We start from the raw sequence: 20,618 nt of genomic DNA on the forward strand, positions 1-20,618 counted from the left end.
GTTATTTGTTTTGTGATATTTGCAGACGATTCTTAATCCAGAAAAAAAAAGAAAAACATTACTACAGATATCAAAATTCTGTGTCCGTTTTTTCCAGTGAAATCCCACGGACCACCAGCCAAGAGGACATGGCTCTGTATACAGTAGTTATTTTATCTACAGATGCAAAGCCAAGCCAAGCCCAAGCAAACTGCATAGTAGTTTTATTTATTTATTATTATCTTAATTAGGCACACATTGTTACTGTACCCCCGTGGTAATGTATACTCAGAGTAAAACCTAATAGACCAGGTAAAGTAATGCTCCGTATCTGCGGAGTGCGCTGTCTTCTCTTCTGTCTCCAGCAGGTGTCTCGTCAGGTTTGTTCTTTTCTAATAAAGTTTTGTTTGTGATTCTGCTCCTCTCTCGTCCTGAACTGTGAATAAAGATGGCAGACGAGTCGGAGCGGGTTCCTCCTCCTTTTCCAGAGTCGGAGCCGCGGGAGACGGATCCAGCGGACGGGGAAAGCGACGAGGATAGCGACGACTTTGAGGGAGAGGACATCTTTACCGGCAATGTGAGTGCGAGCCGCAGGGGTTTGGGTAACAAAAACAGCGCCGATGTGTTGATAGGTTGCTGAGCAGCAGCAAAACTAGCTCGATTAACGTCGGTGCTGCTGCTGCTGCTGCCTAGGCCCCGGATAAAAATATAAAACGTGTTGTAAACTCGGAAAGTGTGAAATAATGAAAATGGCGAATGGAAGGAGCTTGTCGACTTAAGAGAAAGTTTATAAATTGTGACATTTTGAAATGTGTGCCAAATAAGTTCCACTCGATTTTATTTTATTTAATTGACCAAACACATTTGTACAAAACAAAAACGGCGAGTAGTGTCCGCATTCCTAAAGTCTGCTGTGATGTCAGGCAGACAACCTCACCTGTACAGTATCTAGCATTGTACCTACAGTACCTGTCTGCGTCCAGTTTCCTTGCGTTATAGGTTTCGGTGCGGTTGATTAGTTTTTCTGCTGGAAATCATTCTAGTTTTAGTTTGCAAAGCTTTAATGTATACTTGGATTAAATAAATCTGCTGTGTACTGTAGCGTTATGTTTTAATATGAGAGATCGGTATCTGACACGCCCTATATGAACAACATTACTGTCCGCAGTTAGCTCATTTTTAGTAGCACAGACACATTTACGTGGACATTTTGTCGTCGTATATCTAGTTCAAATCTAACACTTGGTCTGTCTTTCTTTCTCTTTTGAAACTATTCAGAAATTATCACTATCTTGCATTGGAACTGAAGTGGAATTATTTAGTGTGTATCCCGCTGTCAATGGCGGAACAGGAACATGTTTGGCTTTACCATGCGTTTTTCTCTACTACAGTATTGGAGTGCAGTGTTTGTGACAATTAGTGCCCAGAAACTTTTCAAAATAACAACATATACATAATTTAGATGGTCCCTCCCAAATAGAACAGTATAATAACTTTTTCTTTGTTTAAAATAAATCTATTTTCTATACATGATCTCATTTAATCTTTTTAATGGGGTCTGGTTTGCTCAAAATAATAATAATTATTTTATAGAAACGTTAATATCAAATTTATATTACATTAATTTTTATTAGTATTTCAGTATGGTGTTTAAACTGTGGAATTTCTCTCAAGTACATTAGGCAAAGAAAACAGTCATCCTTGCACAATAATCACAGTCATGGAATGTTACATTTTGTTAAGTGCTGCAGGGCATTGCCTGCTTTTTCTTTTGGCTACAGTCAGCACTGCAGACTGTAAACTGCGTGATGTATAGCTCTGACCTTGTGGTGCAGGCATTTCTTTTATTGATTAATTGACTATTTTTACTGAAGGTTCCTATAGGCCTATAAGGCATAGCTTTTTGCTGCCAGTCACTAAATCCACTCCTTCGCACCTCGAAATGGTAGCATATTCTTGTCCCTGCACTGCTGTATTTAAGGCCTCTTTCTGGCTGACGCCTACTTGGGTCCCCGAACCAGGTTCTAATCCTGCCTAGTGTGAAATAATGTAGCTGGTCCACACCGACCCAACTCAAGATGTGGGTTGACACGGAGACAAAATGCATGATGGACCAACGGAGTAACAAACAGCCACACCTGCGTGACGGTTTCGCTTCTCACAGAGTCTTTTCTGTGTAGCCGTATTTCTGTTGATTATGATTCACCATGAGCCAGATTGCTGCAGGGATGGCATGCAGTAAGAAATATTTGCTCTAATCAACATTTTTATTCGGACGATTCAGAGTGGTCTTGTGAATATTGCTGCTTCCGGGGCATTGTGTACGTGCATTGTATGCTTGCTTCTGTCACCCAGGTCAACCCTGCTTCAGAAAGCAGCGATAAATTGCGTAGCAGACCAGTATGATACCGGGTCCGACATGGGTAGAGCACGCCAGTGTGAAAGGAGCTATAAAGAGACTGTAAAAGAACAGGTAGTGGTATTAGCTTTTATTGTTGCAATACTTCCTAGAACAGTAGCATGTTCCTAAATCCTTATCAGAACTGAGAATGGGTGAGGTTTTACAGCACAAAGCTGTCCAAAGATTACATTTTGGAGTGTGAGGCTTTTTATCTGTGTGGTTAATGCCGTTCCCTGAGTCACCAAAACCCAGGTTTACAAGTTGCAGCTACTTTTAAGCAGGGTAGCATCAAAAGACAATTTATTTTACAGTGGGTGCTATATTTAATTTTTGTCAATGTGAAGAAATTATGCGTCCAGTCACAAACCAACATGCTTTATAATCTGATTGGAAATGTCATAATAAAATTGTTTTTGTCGATTACTAATTGAGCTTTTTTGACTACTGGACCAAGAGTTTTTTATTTTATTTTTTTTTTATTTTAGTGGTTGCCAATAGTTTTCTCCCCAATTTAGTAATGTCCAGTTGTTTTTAGGCTCAGCTCACCACTACCACCCCAGCTGCCCGCTTCTTTACACACTGCAGACTCTCCATGCAGCCACCCAGAGATTGGAGATGGGTAGAGAGTGCATGAACCCCCTTGTTCAATCCATTTTTGGTCTAGACCCACTCTTGGAGGTGGTAGGACAGTCGCATTTGACTTAGTCAGTGGTGTTTGTCTTTAGTGTTTACACTGTAGTAGTTTTAGTACATTTTAAGGTTCTGCATTTGTAAATATTATAGTCTTTTCCATTACACACTACATGCTGTAAATATTGTGTTTTTTTTTTTTTTTTTGGGGGGGGGGGGGGGGGGGGGGGGGGGGGGGGGGGGGGGTTGCAAACATTCTAAATATATAATTGAGTAAAAAAAAATATGAAAAAGAATCCAGCAACCCTAATGTTCCTGTTTAGTTTCCATAACAGAATTTGGGGATCTATGGCAACCTTTCATGAAAGTTAACTTGTATAGTACAATAAAGCCTGGCTTTAAAAACAGGAAGTAGTAGCACTGCTAGTGCAGTTGACCCTAATTTATACAGTGTGGTTATGCAAATCAATAAAGCCAGCTGCATTGAATGATATTTTTAACAGTTTCTGTACTTCTGAAACTTATGTACTTCATTTTGTACCAAACATCTGGGGGCAACCCATGTATTTTCTTAAAATGCCTGTCATGGTGCCATATGTATACTACTAAAATATCTCAGCGTGAAACATGGCAAGTTTTTAGGGTTTTTTGGTGAGGATGGGGGGGGGTTTGGTGAAATTTACACAAGTACTTTTTTTTTTTTCATGTCTGATGTCACTGTTCTAAAAACTGTGAATTTATTGGCTGTTTAGCAAGTAAGGGAATTTATCATTGGAGGAGATTATGGTGGTGCAGGTACACCTTCATAATTCAAAATCCATAGAAGGGTATGCATGTAGTTAGAGCTTCTTTACAACAAATATTGTAATTAAAGATTTTAGCAGCTCTCATGTTTTGTAGCTCTATGACCAGATAAAATCTCTTCCCAGCAATATCAACATTTTTTACTTTTTTTTTTCAGTTAGGACCCTGTATTCCCAAACTAAATTTCTCAAAATGTAATTTAAAAAAAATTATAAGTTCAAGTGTATTGTGCACCAAGATTAGAAAAATTATGGAAAAGAGTCGAAGTTTAGTAAATACTTTGGGTACATTTTGCCAGGCTGGAAAGAAGTGGCTGCAATTAGAAGGTGTAGACCAAGAATTGACCGAGGCTTGTTAATCAAATCTGGACCTTCCTTTTGAGGACATTGAAGAATTTGACATTGTGTACCACCCTGAGTGCTACAGGAGGTTTATTGATATGAAATGTATCAATCAAGCAGTTAAGCGAAAACATTCTGGTTTAGCTGGTGAAGACCCATCAACTTCTTGCCAAGTTGAGGTGTCTGGTGGTGTTGGTACTGCTTCTACTTCAAGAGGCATAAGTGGCTTCACCCGCAATCGCGATGCTGTGTATAAATGGATCTTGTCTGATTGTGAACGAGCATCTATTGTTCGAGAATGTGAGAAGATGGCAGGCTTCCATGCAGAGTCCAAAAATCGGAAAGACCATGGTGTACCAGCTAGACGGAGTGATGAGAAAGCTGTTGAAAGAATCATAGGGTGTATTCAACAGATGATCAATCCATTCTCTGTTGAACAGAGAGACTTATTATTTAGCATCCGCTCTGGTGTTGTGGCCACTGGAGATAGTACCAATGATCTTCAGAATGCATTCCATCATGGTGAGCAGGCATGCGCATCATTCATAAGCACACGTATTTTGAGTTTCCTGAGCCTATTAAAAAGCTCAAGCTGAAGACCTTCTCCAACCAACTGAAAAAAGGTCACTGCTGTGTCAAAGCTGACAAATTGGTCTTGCTCAAACACACTGAGAAACGGTGCATTAACAACTGCCTAGTTGACAAAGTACCACCCAGGAATGCTCTCTTCATTGACGCTATGGCCTTCATCCAAGCGCTACCTAAGAATTATCTGGTACATTTGGAGAACTAGTTGCATATATCCTCATGCAAATTGTGCAGATTGCTGAACGTGACCAGCACAGCTGTGTTGACTATGTTTGTGACAGATACCCTCCTGTCAGTATTAAAGCATCAGAACACAAGCTATGGTTTTTACCAGCATCCAAAGTATGCCATATCTATGGTGCTGAGCAGAAACTTTTTTAATCAGTGGCCCAAACAAAGAAGCTCTCGTTGAATTTATTTTTCAAATGTGGAAAAATGCTAGCCCATTTACCATAAAGGATACTGTCTTATTTGTCTCACATGTGATGCAATGTCACCAAATATGTGTGATGGAGGCCAGAACCTGTGTTTCGCTAGTTGATGAACTCTGTTGTGACCACGAGGAAGCTGACACAAAACTGTTGCTTCATAACAAGCATGCTGCAATGATGTCCAGTGATATACTCAAGAGTCCAGACACACTTGTGGCAGTAATAGTACTGTCTCATCTTGATCACTATCTCATCTTGATCACATGGCATGTCATCTATTATTCCAGACAGCAAAGCATACAAGTCGGTGCAAAGAACAGCTTGCCCCTCGAATTTTCGGTACGAAATTAATTTTTTAGCCACTTTTTTTGTATTGGGAACCTGGCCAGGAGAAGAAAACAACAGCATTCACAACAAGCATAAAGCAAGTTTAACATACTACGGGAGTGTTAAAATATTTATTCCAAACAGATTACAGTACTTTGGAATAAACTAGACTTGTTTATGAAAGCAGTCTTTTGTATTCTTTTTTTCTAATCAGTGACGCATCTTACTGTACCACCTAACCTTCACTATCTGTGAAACACACAATGCTGAAATCCCTGGCAATAATAATAATAATAATAATAATAATAATAATAATAATAATAATAAATTGATTTACTTCCCGCAACATGTATTGCATAAACGTATTTATTTGTTTTTTCTATTTTTTAGTTATTGAATATTGTTAAATATTCATTGTATAATAGTTCATTTTGAAACAATTTATTTACAGGCTGTTTGCCAGGAGTACAAGCCTGTTGTCCTGCTTTGGATTCAAGGCGGCACGATTTTTTGTTTTTTGTTTACATCGAATACACAGAGGGGCATACTCGCAAAGCATTTTCAAAACTGATTCGCTGGTAGGATGGGACTAGCAAATCAGATGCTAGTTAAAACAAGCAGAAATACTGTAAATAGCAAGGCAGGACGTTTGAATTTTTGTTGATAAACTTAAATAATGTTATCAACTATGCACGTTACAAAAATGTAATTATTGAATCGATTATCCAGTATTTATATCCATGTATATAATGAATGGAATCGACTGAAAAATCGATTTTTGATTTAATTTTAGCAGCCCTAGTATTCTGTGTTTCTGTTGATTTTTGGTTATGGAAAACATTTAGTTTAATATCTCGTCCTGTCAAAATGGAAGACTTTCAGAAACCATAAACAAGATCTACTTCATCCTTTCCCACTTCAGAAAGGCTTCTCGTTTTGTCACATTCATTTTACAAACCATTTGCCACTGATGACTTTCACCTCACACTTTTTGGCTGCTTTGCTTCTGTTCACAAAAGCATTCAGGTCTAGATTGGGTTGCTCTCTGCTTATGAAATTCCCGGATATTTCAGTGGCACATTTGGAGAAAGTAAAACTGCTGAGGTTGCCATTAGGGACCAATCTAGTGATCCATGCTTTCATTGAATTGACGTGCTTGTCAATACAAGAAGCAGTTTATGCATTTTGGTCAGTGAGTGATTCATGGTGGTTTTAGCTTAGTTAATCAGAAAGATGAGGACTAGCCTGATCATGCAGCAGTACAGTATTTGTTCTCTTAAAGAATAATGAAAGTTTATTATTTATCAAGAGCAGCGAATGATGCAAAAAGGGGCTGGTTTCTGGCCTGCCATCGGCAGTCATTTATTTGGCAACTTCAAGCAGCCTAGTTTGATTTGATCAGCCTGTACCCTGCCAGGATTATTTATTTATTTATTTTGAATAGCATTGTTCACTACCAGGGAATCTACCCGGATTGCATCAACCACATGTTTTAGGGTAACCCCCGGATTGGTGGTCAGTGCAATCCAGCTATGGTTCATTCTGGTGGGGTATACAGTAGGTTGATCAAATCAGCCTCCTAGAAAGTTCACTATTGATTTGAAAATGCAATCATAAAATGTTCATAAATTCTATACTGTCAACAAGAGTTAACATGCCACCTGAGCACACTTACCCCTGTTGCACAGGATGTGAATTTACTGTGATGGATGGAAAGCTTGGCTTCGCCCAAATCAAAGTCTGAAACAATAGCGAAATAAGTAACTTGTGACAATGTTCTGCTAGTTGGAGGTTTGAAGCTATGTAGCTATGAGATGCAATTGTTATCGTCCTACTCTGCTGTGATATAAATCATCCATAACTCGAAATACTAAAAGAAACTCTGATTCAATGACCAAGGTTTTGACTTTTGTGGTGTAAATACATAGCTCTTGTTTTTTCCCATGCAGAGCCAACCTTTGGAGCCTAAAAAAGACCCCCTCCCACCAGCCTCCACCTCTACCACCACCAGCAGCAACACAAAGACCAATGGACTGCATTCAGACGATGAAGAGCAGGATATATTTGCAGGTATGCTCAGTATATTAACAAAACGCTGTCATTTTATGTTTGCATGAGGTAATTTTATTTTAAAAAAAGGTTATTAAAATGAAGTGTTCATTGTGGTTCCTCCCTGAGTGGTCAACGCAGGTTTGACTTTATAAAAAATGAAAAAGCAAGCACAATAAAGAAAAAGCATCATCTGAAAACAAATGTTTTTGGTTTTTATTACGCAATACGCATTTCTGTAAACTATTCTGCAATATGCATTTCTGTAAACTACAATTCAGCCAGTTTAAAGTAGCATGTGACATGCATATTGTCAGAGACGGACACTGGTGTAGGTGCAGATGTATTATATTCAAATAAGTTTTTTTTTTTTTTCAAATAGTCATCTTTTTTATTTCAGATAGGTAAGGGCAATATTTTGTTTAAATGTGCTGTTCCATTATATAATGGAATACGCATTAAACTCAATACTTCGATGCTAAACTTAGAGCTGTGAGTACGTCAAAGAATACCCTGTGACTTCCACAAAAGGCAATTCTCAAATTTAATTTACCATGCAAATACAGTACAGGTTATTTAACAATAATAATAATTTTGAAAAGTTATTTTAAAAAGGGTTTTCTTTGGCTTCAATTGTTATTCCAGATGCTTTTGTTTTATGTCCATAGAGGCCACCGTAGAGCTGGCTCTGGACAGTCCTCTCAATAATAGAAAGAGAGAACCAGCTCAGGCCAAACTGTTGGCATCTGGGCCCTCCCTTACAGTCACGGGGCCAAGCACTTTGAAACCACCACCGGCCAAAACCTTCGAGGAGGTAAGTCCAGGTGACCCTGTATGGGTGCAGCAATAGTTATCTAGTTAGCAGTTTAAGTTGAATATTTTGTGTTGTGCAGGAGGTTGGCTGGGGGGCTGTTGAAATTAATTTATTGGTCTCGGTTCCCAGTGGACACTGCTTCACATCACAAGATGCCACATTTACAGTTTGATTGGATGTTCAGGTCAGGACTGAGTGTTAAAGTCAGTACTGCAATAAACTAATATAATGCTGTCCTGGTTCATTGCAGTGTATAATCTGATGGAAAGGAGATTTTCATTCATAACTACAGTATTAAACACACAATGATAGAGTATTTAGTAAAACCAAAATGAATTTTATTTTACAAACTTGTACAAACTTTGACTGTGATGGAGAACACTTGTCAAAAGAGATGTCATGTCCCCTTTTTTTTCTGTTCCCACCCCATACAATATTGATATTTGTATATCAAAGGTCTATAAAGATAGGAGAGGTGAAGGTGATGTATTTCATGTAAAAACAAGCAGCACAGTAGTTGCTCAGGGATCTGGTTTTAACAGAAATCCTTCTTTTGTTGTTGCAGCTAGAAGAAGAGGAGGAAAAGGACACATTTGAATTGAATGTTGCAGTTACCAATCCTGAGAAAGTTGGTACGTATTTTTGCTTTAGTTTTAAACACAAAGCAGTAGAAATAAATAAATAAGATTGTTGTATTGACACTATTTGCCGTCATTGCCACCTGATGCAGAAAATATAATATAATAAGTTTGCCTTGCAATTTTTTTGGTTTTCATTAAAAAAAAAAAAAAGTGCATAGTTCATTTCTAGCAAGGAGAAGTATGCATGCTGCCAGGTGTGTTTGGTGTTGCACCAAAATAGATTCAAATACATTTATTCAAATGATAAAATACCTTATTCAATATCTGCCTGGGGCAGGTGAACCAATAAAAACCTTCATCTTGCAACAAGCTTCTTTAGCCTTTCTGTAACTCTTCACGTCCATTTCAAGATTCAGTTGCAGTATAAATGTGGTTTAAATTAATGGTCATATTTTTTCCCTTTTGCTAATGCAGTGTTCCAGGAGTGTCGTTTTATGTACAAGTTAGATTAAATACCTCAGTAAAGCAGGGAAATAATATGTCATAGTGCTATTGTATCTTGTTTTCATTGAATCTGCCCCAAAAGAATACATAAATAGGACATACACAAAATCAGTTGACTAGTCTGCTGTTTTCTGTACTGCAAAATTGTAAGCAGGCTGCACAGTTCAGTGAAGTTTTGTATGAAACGGCTGTTTGACAACGTTCACAATCTCCGTCTTGTAAGAAAGCTATTGCATGTGGGAACATGTAGGAATGTTTACTGGCATCAATTTGATTTACTGATAAAATGCCACCTAATAAAACAAAGAACTACTGTCAAGAAAGTTCATTTTGCGAAGAAATCGTTGAAAGGCACGATTTTGTTATGGGCTTTTTGTCATGATTTGGAACTGAGCCAAACAGACTCATTGCTTAAAGCCTTATACTTTTTAATACATTGCTTTCCTTTGTTCATAGTTAAGATACTTTAGCTAATTCTGTACCTTAACATAGTATTAGTGCGACTTTACACTCTTCTCTGCCTTGGGGTAGGATTGACAAGCGTCACACTGCCAATGATAGCTCTAGCTTTGTATTTCCACCAGTGGGGAGGATATGTACAGTCCTGTACAGTATGTATATGAATGACATGCTTGTTTAACCACATGCTTAGTTATATTGGTTGATTCTGACTTAATCTATTTTGAGGAGGCTTTTTGTGAGCAAGGCCTGTTTGGTTAAATATGCAAAAAGAAACAACAATTTTGTCACAACCACAAACAAAGCTCTCTAGTTTTATTAAGTTTATAAGACCATTCATTCGATTTCAATTACTAAGTATTTCATTACTTTTTTTGTAGGGGATGGTATGAATGCATATATGGCTTATAAAGTCTCAACTCAGGTATGTTGTAACAATATTCAAAATTCTACACAACATTTTATTTAAACAAAAATCGAATTTGCAGTCCTGCTTGCGCAAACATGTTGTGGGATCTGTTCAGTTGATCTAGACTGCAATTGTCTTTCAGACCAATTTACCAATGTTCAAGTGTAAGACGTATACAGTAAAGAGGCGTTTCAGTGATTTCCTTGGATTATACGAGAAGCTCTCTGAAAAGCACTCGCAAAATGGATACATTGTACCCCCGCCTCCAGAGAAGAGCATACTTGGTAAGATACGAATCAAAGCGAGGTCCCCAGTGGCTCAACTAGTTAAGGTACTTCTTTGTGGAGTGGAGTGTGAGTCATGCAAGAGATCAACGATTAGAATCCCATTTACTGGCCAAGGTTCCACAGGAAGAACAGCAGTGAACTTTGCACTCCTCCTGCTGCTTAGGCAGGAGAATCATCTGGGTGTAGTTCACCACCTCTCATTCAGAAAAAAATTACATCACCATAAAACATTATCCAAATGTTTGTGTTTATAGATATTTTATATTGACATGTGTTCCTCCTTTCTTAATTTTAAAGAGTCTTAATGATATATTCGTAGGCCCATTTCTATGCAGCCCCAATAAAACAAGGCTTGCCTTGTCTGTTAGTATGTAGCATTTGGAGATCTTATTAATACCAGGTACAAGGCACAATAAAGTCTGCTATGAACTAAAAAAAACATGTTTGCTTCCAATACAGTTACTAATGTTACAAGGCATTGGGTTGCATTTGGCATGTAACATTAACATTTTCTGAATGTAGCCCGTGAAGTGTTTTTTCCAAAATCATTTCATACAGCGTTTCATTGAACTCTTAAATGTACATAGAAAGTAACTGTCATTACTAGTGTACTTTTACAGATAGACCACTTAAAATATAACCAGTTACTGGGTTTCCATTATTTCTCTCCAGGGATGACCAAAGTGAAAGTGGGGAAAGAGGACTCCTCCTCTGTAGAGTTTGTGGAAAGGAGACGCGCTTCACTGGAAAGGTAAGCCGTGTTTTATTGGGGCTGCTCTAGAAAGGTAAGCATTGTTTTATTGGGGCTGCTGTAGAAAGGTAAGCTGTGTTTTATTTGGGCTACACTGGAAAGGCAATGCTTGGTTCTATTACTGCTGCTCTAGAAAGGCAAGACTTGTTCTGTTGCTGCTGCTCTAGAAAGGTAAGGTTTATTTAGACACAGCTGCTCTAGAAAGGTAAGGCTTGTTTTTTTGGGCTGCTCTAGAAAGGTAAGGCTTGTTTTATTGCTGCTGGACAGTTGTATTTTGGCCTGTTGAGTTTCAAGATAATCAAAAGCTTGCTGCACTCTTCAAATTCTAATTCCCAAACGTCTGAATATATTCCTTCCACCCATGGCTGTTCCTATAGTTCTTACATAATGTCCAGAAGGAAAGGGTGAATGTTTTCACAATTTTTTTTTCAGATGTTTTCATTTATTCTTTTCAGATATCTTCAGAGAGTTGTCAGTCACCCGTCATTATTGCAAGATCCAGACGTTAGGGAATTTCTAGAGAAAGACGAGGTATGTTTGTGACCTGCCAGGCCTGCACCTGGTTTACTTGGACTTGCTTTTTGCTGAATTTGCACTGCACGTTTACATTGGGAGTGTTTTCATGCAGTCCAAGAGTGCTGTGCTTTCAAATTCACGTGGTCCCCAAAATGTACAGTGAACTCTGTGACACGCTCCCAGGGAAATGCCTGGTAAGGTGATGGTAAGGACGTCACTTTTTGACTGCTGCAGGGACAACTTTTTCTGACTGCTGGGGACAGCTTTTTTGTGCTTTTTGTGCTACAGTTACTCTTGTGTAATGATGGTATGTCTGAGTTTCTGCACTTCTGTTAACTTCTATACTTTTTATGGTGCTGAAGTCATTTAATAACTTTCAGTTTCAAAGAACTTAAATTTCTTTTAGTAATTATACTGACCTTCAAAAGGAAGCTAGCTAGTGTTATTCAATCCACCCATCCCTTCTCATGACCTAAAGTTAGCATGCTGTTACTACAAGTACTTGCTAAAGTGTGTGTGTAAATGAAAGCTCAGAAAACCAGCAACCTCCTTGCTCATTGATACCTCTGACATTTAACACTTGCACTGCAGTGTCTGAACTGCACAGCCTCATCCTGCAGTTGCATATCATTTATTTGAGTCTTTGCATAAGTTCTGTGACAGGTGCAAAAATAAAACAATGAATTGGTCTCCCTGCACACAAACATATCTGACAGAGATCTGGGGGTTAGTTTTACTAATGCTTTCATGAATGAGATCTAAAGTTTGCACTGTCCAGATTGAGATGTTAATCAGATCCATTTTGATTTGAATTCATGTATTTCCATTTCTTGAGTAACAAGCTCATGTTTTGTTTGTCAGTTACCTCGTGCTGTGGGTACCCAGGCATTGAGCGGAGCTGGCTTCCTCAAAATGATAAACCGAGCTACCGACGCAGTCAGCAAGATGACTATTAAGATGAACGAGTCTGACATTGTAAGCGTATACATTTTCACAGTCAGTCATAAACTTGGAAACTATCCTTTCCCTAACTGTAAGACAATTGTTGTTTTTTAAGTGGTTTGAAGAGAAGCTACTGGAGGTGGAAAGTGAAGACCAACATCTGCGTAAACTTCTCTCTGTTGTGGAAACCCTTGTAAACCACAGGAAGGGTAAGAATGTGGATTAATGCATGAACTTGAGGTTGTGCTGCAGTTATATAGTGGCTTCATTTCAAGTTATGACAACCAAGGCCTCTTACTAACTCGAGTAACTAATTGTTAACGTGCTACGCAGACAATTGAACTCTCATGTGTCCCGTGGCAGAGCTCTCCAGCAACACAGCCATGTTTGCGAAGAGTGTGGCGATGCTGGGCAGCTCAGAGGACAACACGGCTCTGTCCCGTGCTCTGTCCCAGCTGGCTGAGGTGGAGGACAAGATCGAGCAGCTTCACCAGGACCAGGCCTGCAACGACTTCTTCATCTTGGCAGAGCTGTTCACAGACTACATCCGCCTCCTCACCGCCGTGAGGGTACGTGCTTGAGTCATCGGCTCTCCGTGAACAATTCAAATGAATTAATTTTAATCATTACACCCAATTTAACTTTAAGGGGTGTGGGGAACTGTGATAGAGGGGTGTAGGTAATCCGCTGACAAAGGGGGAGGACCTGGAAGTACCACTGAAATGGCACTCAGGTTTTATTTTGTAGCAACGCACAGCAGGAAAAGCCATTACAAAGGGAAAAATTGTTTAAGAATCTGGTTTGTTTGAAATCATTTAATAAGGAAGTAAATTTTTGAAACAAAGATTATGTGAAAGTACAGCTTTTAAACCGTTTTCTGTGTGAGGCTGACAATCATTGTCCTTTACTGCCAGCTGGGGCTTTGTTTCTTTCTATAAACAAAGAAAAACATGTATACATATATACATACATACACACACATATTTAACGTTTCAACTGTCAACTAAAATGTGTCAACTGTCACTGTAGTTTATTTGAATGTTCTTTATTCATGATGAAATGTCTGATTTCTCTCTACAGGGCTCATTTGACCATCGAATGAAAACTTGGCAACGATGGCAAGACGCTCAGGCTACACTGCAGAAGAAACGTGAAAACGAAGCCAAGCTGCTGTGGGCAAACAAACCTGACAAGCTGCAGCAGACCAAAGACGAGATCTCGGAGGTGGGAAGAAGCTCCTCTTGTGTGTACAGGGAGAGGAGGAGGCAAAACCTTTTTTCACATCCAGTGGATGTTATTATCATGAGACAGAACTGGCCTGAGAAGGAAGTGGTTGTACAACAGCTGTATTCAAGTTTAAATACAGGTTTATGTATCTTCGTTATTTGCATTTCTGTTATATGCTTTATGTATACATCGCCAGTTTTGTGAAGTATGCTACTTTTGGTCATGCGTGTTTATTAATAAACTTGTAATAGTTTCAGTTGTACTTTTTTTTCCTTTGATAAATGCACCTTTCCTCATTTCAGTGGGAGTCTAAAGTAACACAGTATGAGAGAGACTTTGAGAGGGTTTCAGCTACAGTGCGGAAAGAGGTTCTCCGATTTGAGGTTGGCTACTAATTTATTTATACAATATGCATACAGTAGTTCTACAGTTTGTCCATCACTAAAATGTGTGCTGTATAATTCTGAGTCTTGCAATAACTTAAAAAAAAGATGTTGCAAATGTCAAAGGCTTTACTGTGAACTGCTCCTGTAATAAACATGTTTAATGCATTCTTTACCACTAGTTGTTGAGAGTTTCAGAATCTAAAACTGTGTATGGAGAAGCCTGTCCATACGTCACCCCACTAATAAAATTCAGTCATTGATATTGAGAAAGCCAGCACAATTAAGTCTAGATTGAATGTATAATTTTATTTTGGTGTGTATTTGTGTAGGTTGTTCCTAACATACTTTAAAGTTGAAATTCTGCTTTTCCTAGGCTAATTCTTAATATAAGGAACAAATTAAGAAACCCAAGTAGACAAAAGTTATTGCTAGTGTTTGTCTCCTTGACTTCCTTAAACGTTTTACCTTGTAAGCTATGATTTTGAAGTGTTTTTGAAGTTATGGATAAAAAAAAATGTTTAATGTAAGACTCCAAATTAATCATCTTGGTTATTGTTTTGCAGAAAGAGAAAGCCATGGATTTCAAGAACCAGCTAGTGAGATATCTTGAAACGCTTCTACACTCGCATCAACAGGTAAAAATCACTTAACTTTTTGTTGTGAATGTATCTTAGCCCTAGTAGTGCAATTTAAAATACAGTAATGACTACTATCCTGTTTTCAAGGGAAGTGGTAACTTGTTGTATTTGAAAAAGTAATTTCCTCTATAGTATGTGCTATGCGTTTAGTATGAAGGTGGTTTATACTAGCTCTGTATTTATAAATTGCATTCATTTTACTCAAACCACAAACCACCCCACCTCTAAACTGTGTCTCATTCTCTTTCAGCTTATTAAATACTGGGAAGCATTTCTGCCGGAAGCAAAAGCAATCGCTTAACATGACCAAGGAAGTTGTGTGAACCTCTCAAACTCTGCCTTTTTATACACTTTACCTCTTGCCTTTTAAACCAAGAAAGTGAACCAAGATCCCCCGCAAAGGGAAGAAACTGAACTAATACAGTACATGTTAGTATAGCTCTTCATCTTAACTATTGTATTAACTATGTATATTTTACATGTAACTTCCATATATATTTTCTTATAAAAAATCATTTTTGGGGCACAGGGTTCTATTAGCAAAGAGCCAAAACACATCTAGTTTGTTTAAAAAAAAAAAAAATGTTTTTAAAAAATTAAAAAAACACATGTACCACTATGCTTATATTAAGGTTTTGCACTCATTAGCACCAGCTGATTAGCCATTTTAATAGATGATTTTGGGGGTTCGTTTTGCTATTCTTTAAGATACTGCTATAGGTCAGCTCTTACGAGCTTTCATGCTTGTTTAGTAGAGATTCAGTCCTTTAGCTGGGGTGGGGAATTGAAGCTGCTTTGGGTGAATCAAGCATTTGCCCTGGGGATCATTAATCCACAGAACCAGAGCACACAGTGTCTGTTCACCACTGCGTGAGAGTCGGTTGGTTGATGATACTGTAGTATGATCACAGACTGTAACCCGGTGGCAAGTTTGATGGCAACTGAGCCAACAGCACCCACCTAGGAGTGACCAGTCGCAAAGTGGCCTGCTTATTCGAGTGCCCCGTGGGTCACATAAAGTGAAATGAGGTTAAATAGTCTTACACTAGCTAGTATCTACAATGACGTGCAGCCCGAGTGAACATTGTATTTCAGTGTAGAAGCTAGAAGTGCCTTTTCCTTGCTAGTGTGTGAAGGAGTAGAGTAGGATTGAGGATACAAGAAACGGTCAGCTTGAGAATGTGTAGTGTTAAAAATGATTTTATCTTTGAATGGTAAGTGAGCTTACCCCATAGAGCTATACTGCAAGGTAGTTCCTTCCCGTAGTGCAATGAAATGTTTTTGCCAATATGATTTGTATTTGTTAATAACTGTTGTATTTCGTTACACTGAGTTCTGCTAATGGCTCCTGTATTGTTATTCAGTAGACCTACCTAGTCGATGCTTGATTGGTGAAAGGGTTTGCAACATACAATACAATAACGCAAGATAATCTTAATAGCTTGAAATAGCCAGGCATAGCATTCTTTAACATTTGGCTTCATAGAATAACCTAAACCATTGTGTCCCCTTTCTGGGTCTGTATAAATTGTCTTTCTAGTTTTAAATATTATTCCATTTCATATTGTTGAAACGCCATATATGTGTTTTTCATGAGAGGTGGGACTTGCAGAAGCCACTTAATGTCTGATACTACTTTGGTAGCATATACCAGCTGAACTGGTGTACACAGTTTAAAAATACAATTCTAACCCTTCCCTTAGAATGTTTTACGATGGTTGCAGCCATACACATTTTCCTGATCTCAGATTAACTGATACCAAACAGTGTTACGATGAGTTCTGAGATGAGGAAGCACAGACACATTGTGAATTATTACCGTGTATGCTCAAAGCCTTTTGGAGACTATTAATAGAACTTGCTATTGAACTGGGACCCATTCAGAATATTTGCAAGCATGAAGACTGAAAATGGCCTTTTGATGCATTGTCCCTTTTTCCTGTTTATCTGTGACTGTCTGAGGAGATAGGGCTGTAGCATCAAGTGTTTGAGCAACAGGGCAGTGGGCTTCATGCGTGAAGGGGACACTACCTGGTCAGCCGGAAAGATAGAAACTTTATTTTTAGTAATTGACAAACAATCAACTTTGAATAGTTTCTTTTTTTATTATTATTATTATTATTATTATTATTATTATTGCATTGTATTTGGTGCTGGGATAGTTATTCAAACATTGCTTGAAATACAATTTTATACAGAAATTGTAATTTGTTTGCATCAGATTTATCAGACATGATTTATTTACTTTAGTAAACTCCAAAATACTATAATACCTATATATTTTAATATAACAAAATAATAACAACCTCCAAGTATCTCTGTCTCCTGGTAGTAATATCTTTGCTGACAACAGGGAAAATAAATAGTGCTTCTTTGTCTCACCATGTAATCACGTGGTGTATAGGGTTGAATTTTCCATAACCTAGTGCTTACTTGTTTCAGTTAAAAATGAAAATAAAATGTGTTTGTCCCAGCACTAATTGGCACATCTCAGCCCCACTTCTTTTCAAAGTGTTTACCTGTTATTAATATTAAAAGGTGTCTTCTTCACAGCATTCAATATTCCTTAACAGATACTAAAAACCTTAATTATAAAAATGTTATGCATACTACAGGGTTGAGTTTGTTATATTCAAAATTTACTCAAAGTAGTAAATTACTGAAAATAAAATTCTTTAATAAATCCTGTTGTCTTTTATTTTTAATTGTAGCTCTACATTTACTTTGTTAAATTCGTTCTAACATTAAATAATCCTTCTTAAACAAGTGATTTGTTATATGAATTGAGCCAATTTAAATGTTGATTTATGTGCTCAAAAGCATTAATAAAAACTAAAAATGAGTTGCCTATAACACGTATATGCATAGGTATGCATAGGTCATATTTAATTCTGTAGTCTTAACTCCAAGCAGTCAATGAAGTATTTTATGATCTAAATCATGGCAGAGCTTAATACCAGATTAATACAGTTAAAGAGCTGTAGCATTTTGTGCCAACACTATTTAGATCATTATATTAGACCCCAATGACACCTTCAGCACATGGGTAACACAAGTCTAACACACAGTATTTGGAAAATCTACTTCTCCTTAAAGCAAATTAACCATCAGCGCAACAGAAGTGCAGGGGTGGATCAGTAGTCTTGCCAACGCTAAGAACAGGTAAGAACATTTATTGTTAAGCTTTGGCTTGCATTGCAATACAAACTAAAATTGTTAGCGATGCACTAGGCAGTCAGGTATTTCTGGTAACCCTCTCGTCATCATTCATGGTGCAAGTTTGTCATTTAAAATGGTTAATGCTCAGGTGTCTGTACTCTTCATGACCTGCAGGTGGTAGTCCAAACCTAGGTTCTGTGTCTTAATTTGTACCCTAGAAGTGTACTTGTCTGGCACTTTGAGGTTTTTTTAAGTATCTGAAGAGAACCCGGAAACCCCTGCTGCTATGTCATCTCTGATGATCCAGTCCTTGGATGATGCAGCTATATAGCTTTCCGGAAATGGTCAGACCCCAGTACTGGTCCCTTCCAAGGCAACTACACTAATATGAGTATTGTTCAGTATATGGCATGTTGACTATCCACTTGTTCAGCAGGAGAGGGGAGGGATTGGTATGTAAGTTATAAAGTTTAATCAAGTATACAGCCATAGTCGTGTTGCCCATAGTCCTGCTTCCCCTTTCCAGGTTTCATTTCTCTAAGGTGATTGGTTTATCCACAGCATTGAGAAGTGGTCTTAACACAAGAAACTCATATTTAGGGGTTTGACTTTTTTTATTTTCATTTTACTGAAATCTTTCCATGGTGAATAATACAAACCTTTCATCCTGGGAGATTAATACAGGGAGAAATCCTGCATTTACGTTTAACTGCAGGAGAAACGTAAAAGATTGAAAGCCTGCGCATTTAATTGTTTCAAATGACTGCTACAATTGAGGATCTCCAGGACGAGGGTTGGCCACCCCTGAAATAGATGATCCACAAGACTTCTGGAACAATGTTCTCTGGACAGACCAGTCAAAGGTAGAACTTTTTGAACTCCATGAGAAACGTTATATTTGGCGAAAACCAAACACTGCGTTCAAACAAAAGAACCTCATCCCAACCGTCAAACATGGTGGTGGGAGTGTGATGGTTTGGGGCTGCTTTGCTGCCTCAGGACCTGGACGGCTTGCCATCATTGACACAACCATGAATTCTGGATTGTATCGGAAGATTCTAGAGGAGAATGTCGGGCCATCCATCCGTGAGCTGAAGCTGAACCGAAAGTGCAGCAAGACAATGATCCTAACCATACAAGCAGATCTACAAAAGAATGGCTGCAGAAGAAGAAATTCTGAGTTTTAGAATGGCCTAGTCAAAAAATGGTTCTAAAACCCATCGAAATGTTGTGGCAGGACCTGAAGTGAGCTGTCCATGTAAGGAAGCCCTCGAATGAAACCGAGTTGAAGCAGTTCTGTAAGGAAGAATGGGCCAAGATTCCTCAAAACTGATGTGAGAGACTGACCAACAGTTTCAGGAAACACTTAGTTGAAGTCATTCCTGCTCAAGGGGGTGCCACCAGTTACTGAATCTAAAGGTTCACATACTTTTTCACACATGGATACTGAATGTTGAATCATTTGTGGATAAATAAATGTCTAAGAAGTACCATGTTTTTGTGTCATTTGTTTAAGGTTATATTTATCTATTATTAGGACTTAGATTAAGATCTAGTAACAATTTAGGTTTGAAATATGTGAAAATCCAAAGGGGTTCACAAACTTTTTCTCGGCACTGTAGGAACAGTTATATGATTAGTTTTTTTCTTAAATATTCAGCTATGTCTGAACTGTTAATTTGTTTTTAAGTGAGCCAAATTGGTGTGGGATTGCTTTGTGTTTTTGTATTCTGATTGGATGAGATTCTCTGTTATTTAAGTTGTGCTGTTATAAGCGTGGTTCTTATGCAACACAAAGAGCAACTTGGTTCTGGTATGAAATATCAGTTATCTTAACTAATGTATTCTCCTTGTTGTTTAGATCCACTTTGTATCATTTTGTGTTTGTCTTCGCATTCTGAAATAACCCCTGTGACCTCAGTAGAGCTTGAATCTAACCTCCTTGAAACTGATGTCATGTGTATGGTACATTATTAAGTTACAGAAGACTGTCTGTCTGGGTTTTGCAAAATAGGAACTCACCCTTAGGAACTGGCCTATAATCCAAACCAAGATATCCCAACGAAATGTGTGCTGACAGCAGATGTAAAAAAACAAAACTTCAGAATCCCTCATTGCCAGTGGATTGCTTTTTCCTATCCTGGCAATTTTTTTGTGTTTTTTTTTTGTTTTTTTTGTATCAGTTATTGATTGTATTATTATGCAAGCATGATCCAATATCTATATACAGTATATTGGAAATGGTAGGAAAAAAAGTCTATTATTAAAAGATTAAACAGTGATTTGTAAAATGTTCGTTAAGTAAGACCGTCCAGAGCTATTTAACACTCAATAGTGCTGAATCTAGAAACACTATAAGAAACCTACATTGAATGACAAACATTTCTTTTTAGGA

The 20,618-nt window shown here is 38.0% G+C and overlaps 1 protein-coding gene across 1 annotated transcript; it reads left to right on the forward strand.

Moving 5' to 3' along the window:
• Window positions 1-390: 390 nt before the first annotated feature.
• On the forward strand, window positions 391-17,747 carry LOC121294635 (sorting nexin-1-like). Its single transcript, XM_041218549.1, has 15 exons — window positions 391-556; window positions 7,451-7,571; window positions 8,219-8,364; window positions 8,930-8,996; window positions 10,289-10,332; window positions 10,460-10,601; window positions 11,277-11,355; window positions 11,811-11,886; window positions 12,733-12,846; window positions 12,929-13,022; window positions 13,177-13,382; window positions 13,894-14,037; window positions 14,343-14,423; window positions 14,990-15,061; window positions 15,315-17,747. Exons 1-15 carry the CDS (start codon window positions 428-430, stop codon window positions 15,363-15,365), a joined length of 1,566 nt encoding a protein of 521 aa, XP_041074483.1. The 5' UTR covers window positions 391-427; the 3' UTR covers window positions 15,366-17,747.
• The last annotated feature ends 2,871 nt before the right edge of the window (window positions 17,748-20,618 follow it).

The sequence above is a fragment of the Polyodon spathula genome, chromosome 19, assembly GCF_017654505.1.
Source record: "Polyodon spathula isolate WHYD16114869_AA chromosome 19, ASM1765450v1, whole genome shotgun sequence".
NCBI classification, from domain to species: domain Eukaryota; kingdom Metazoa; phylum Chordata; class Actinopteri; order Acipenseriformes; family Polyodontidae; genus Polyodon; species Polyodon spathula.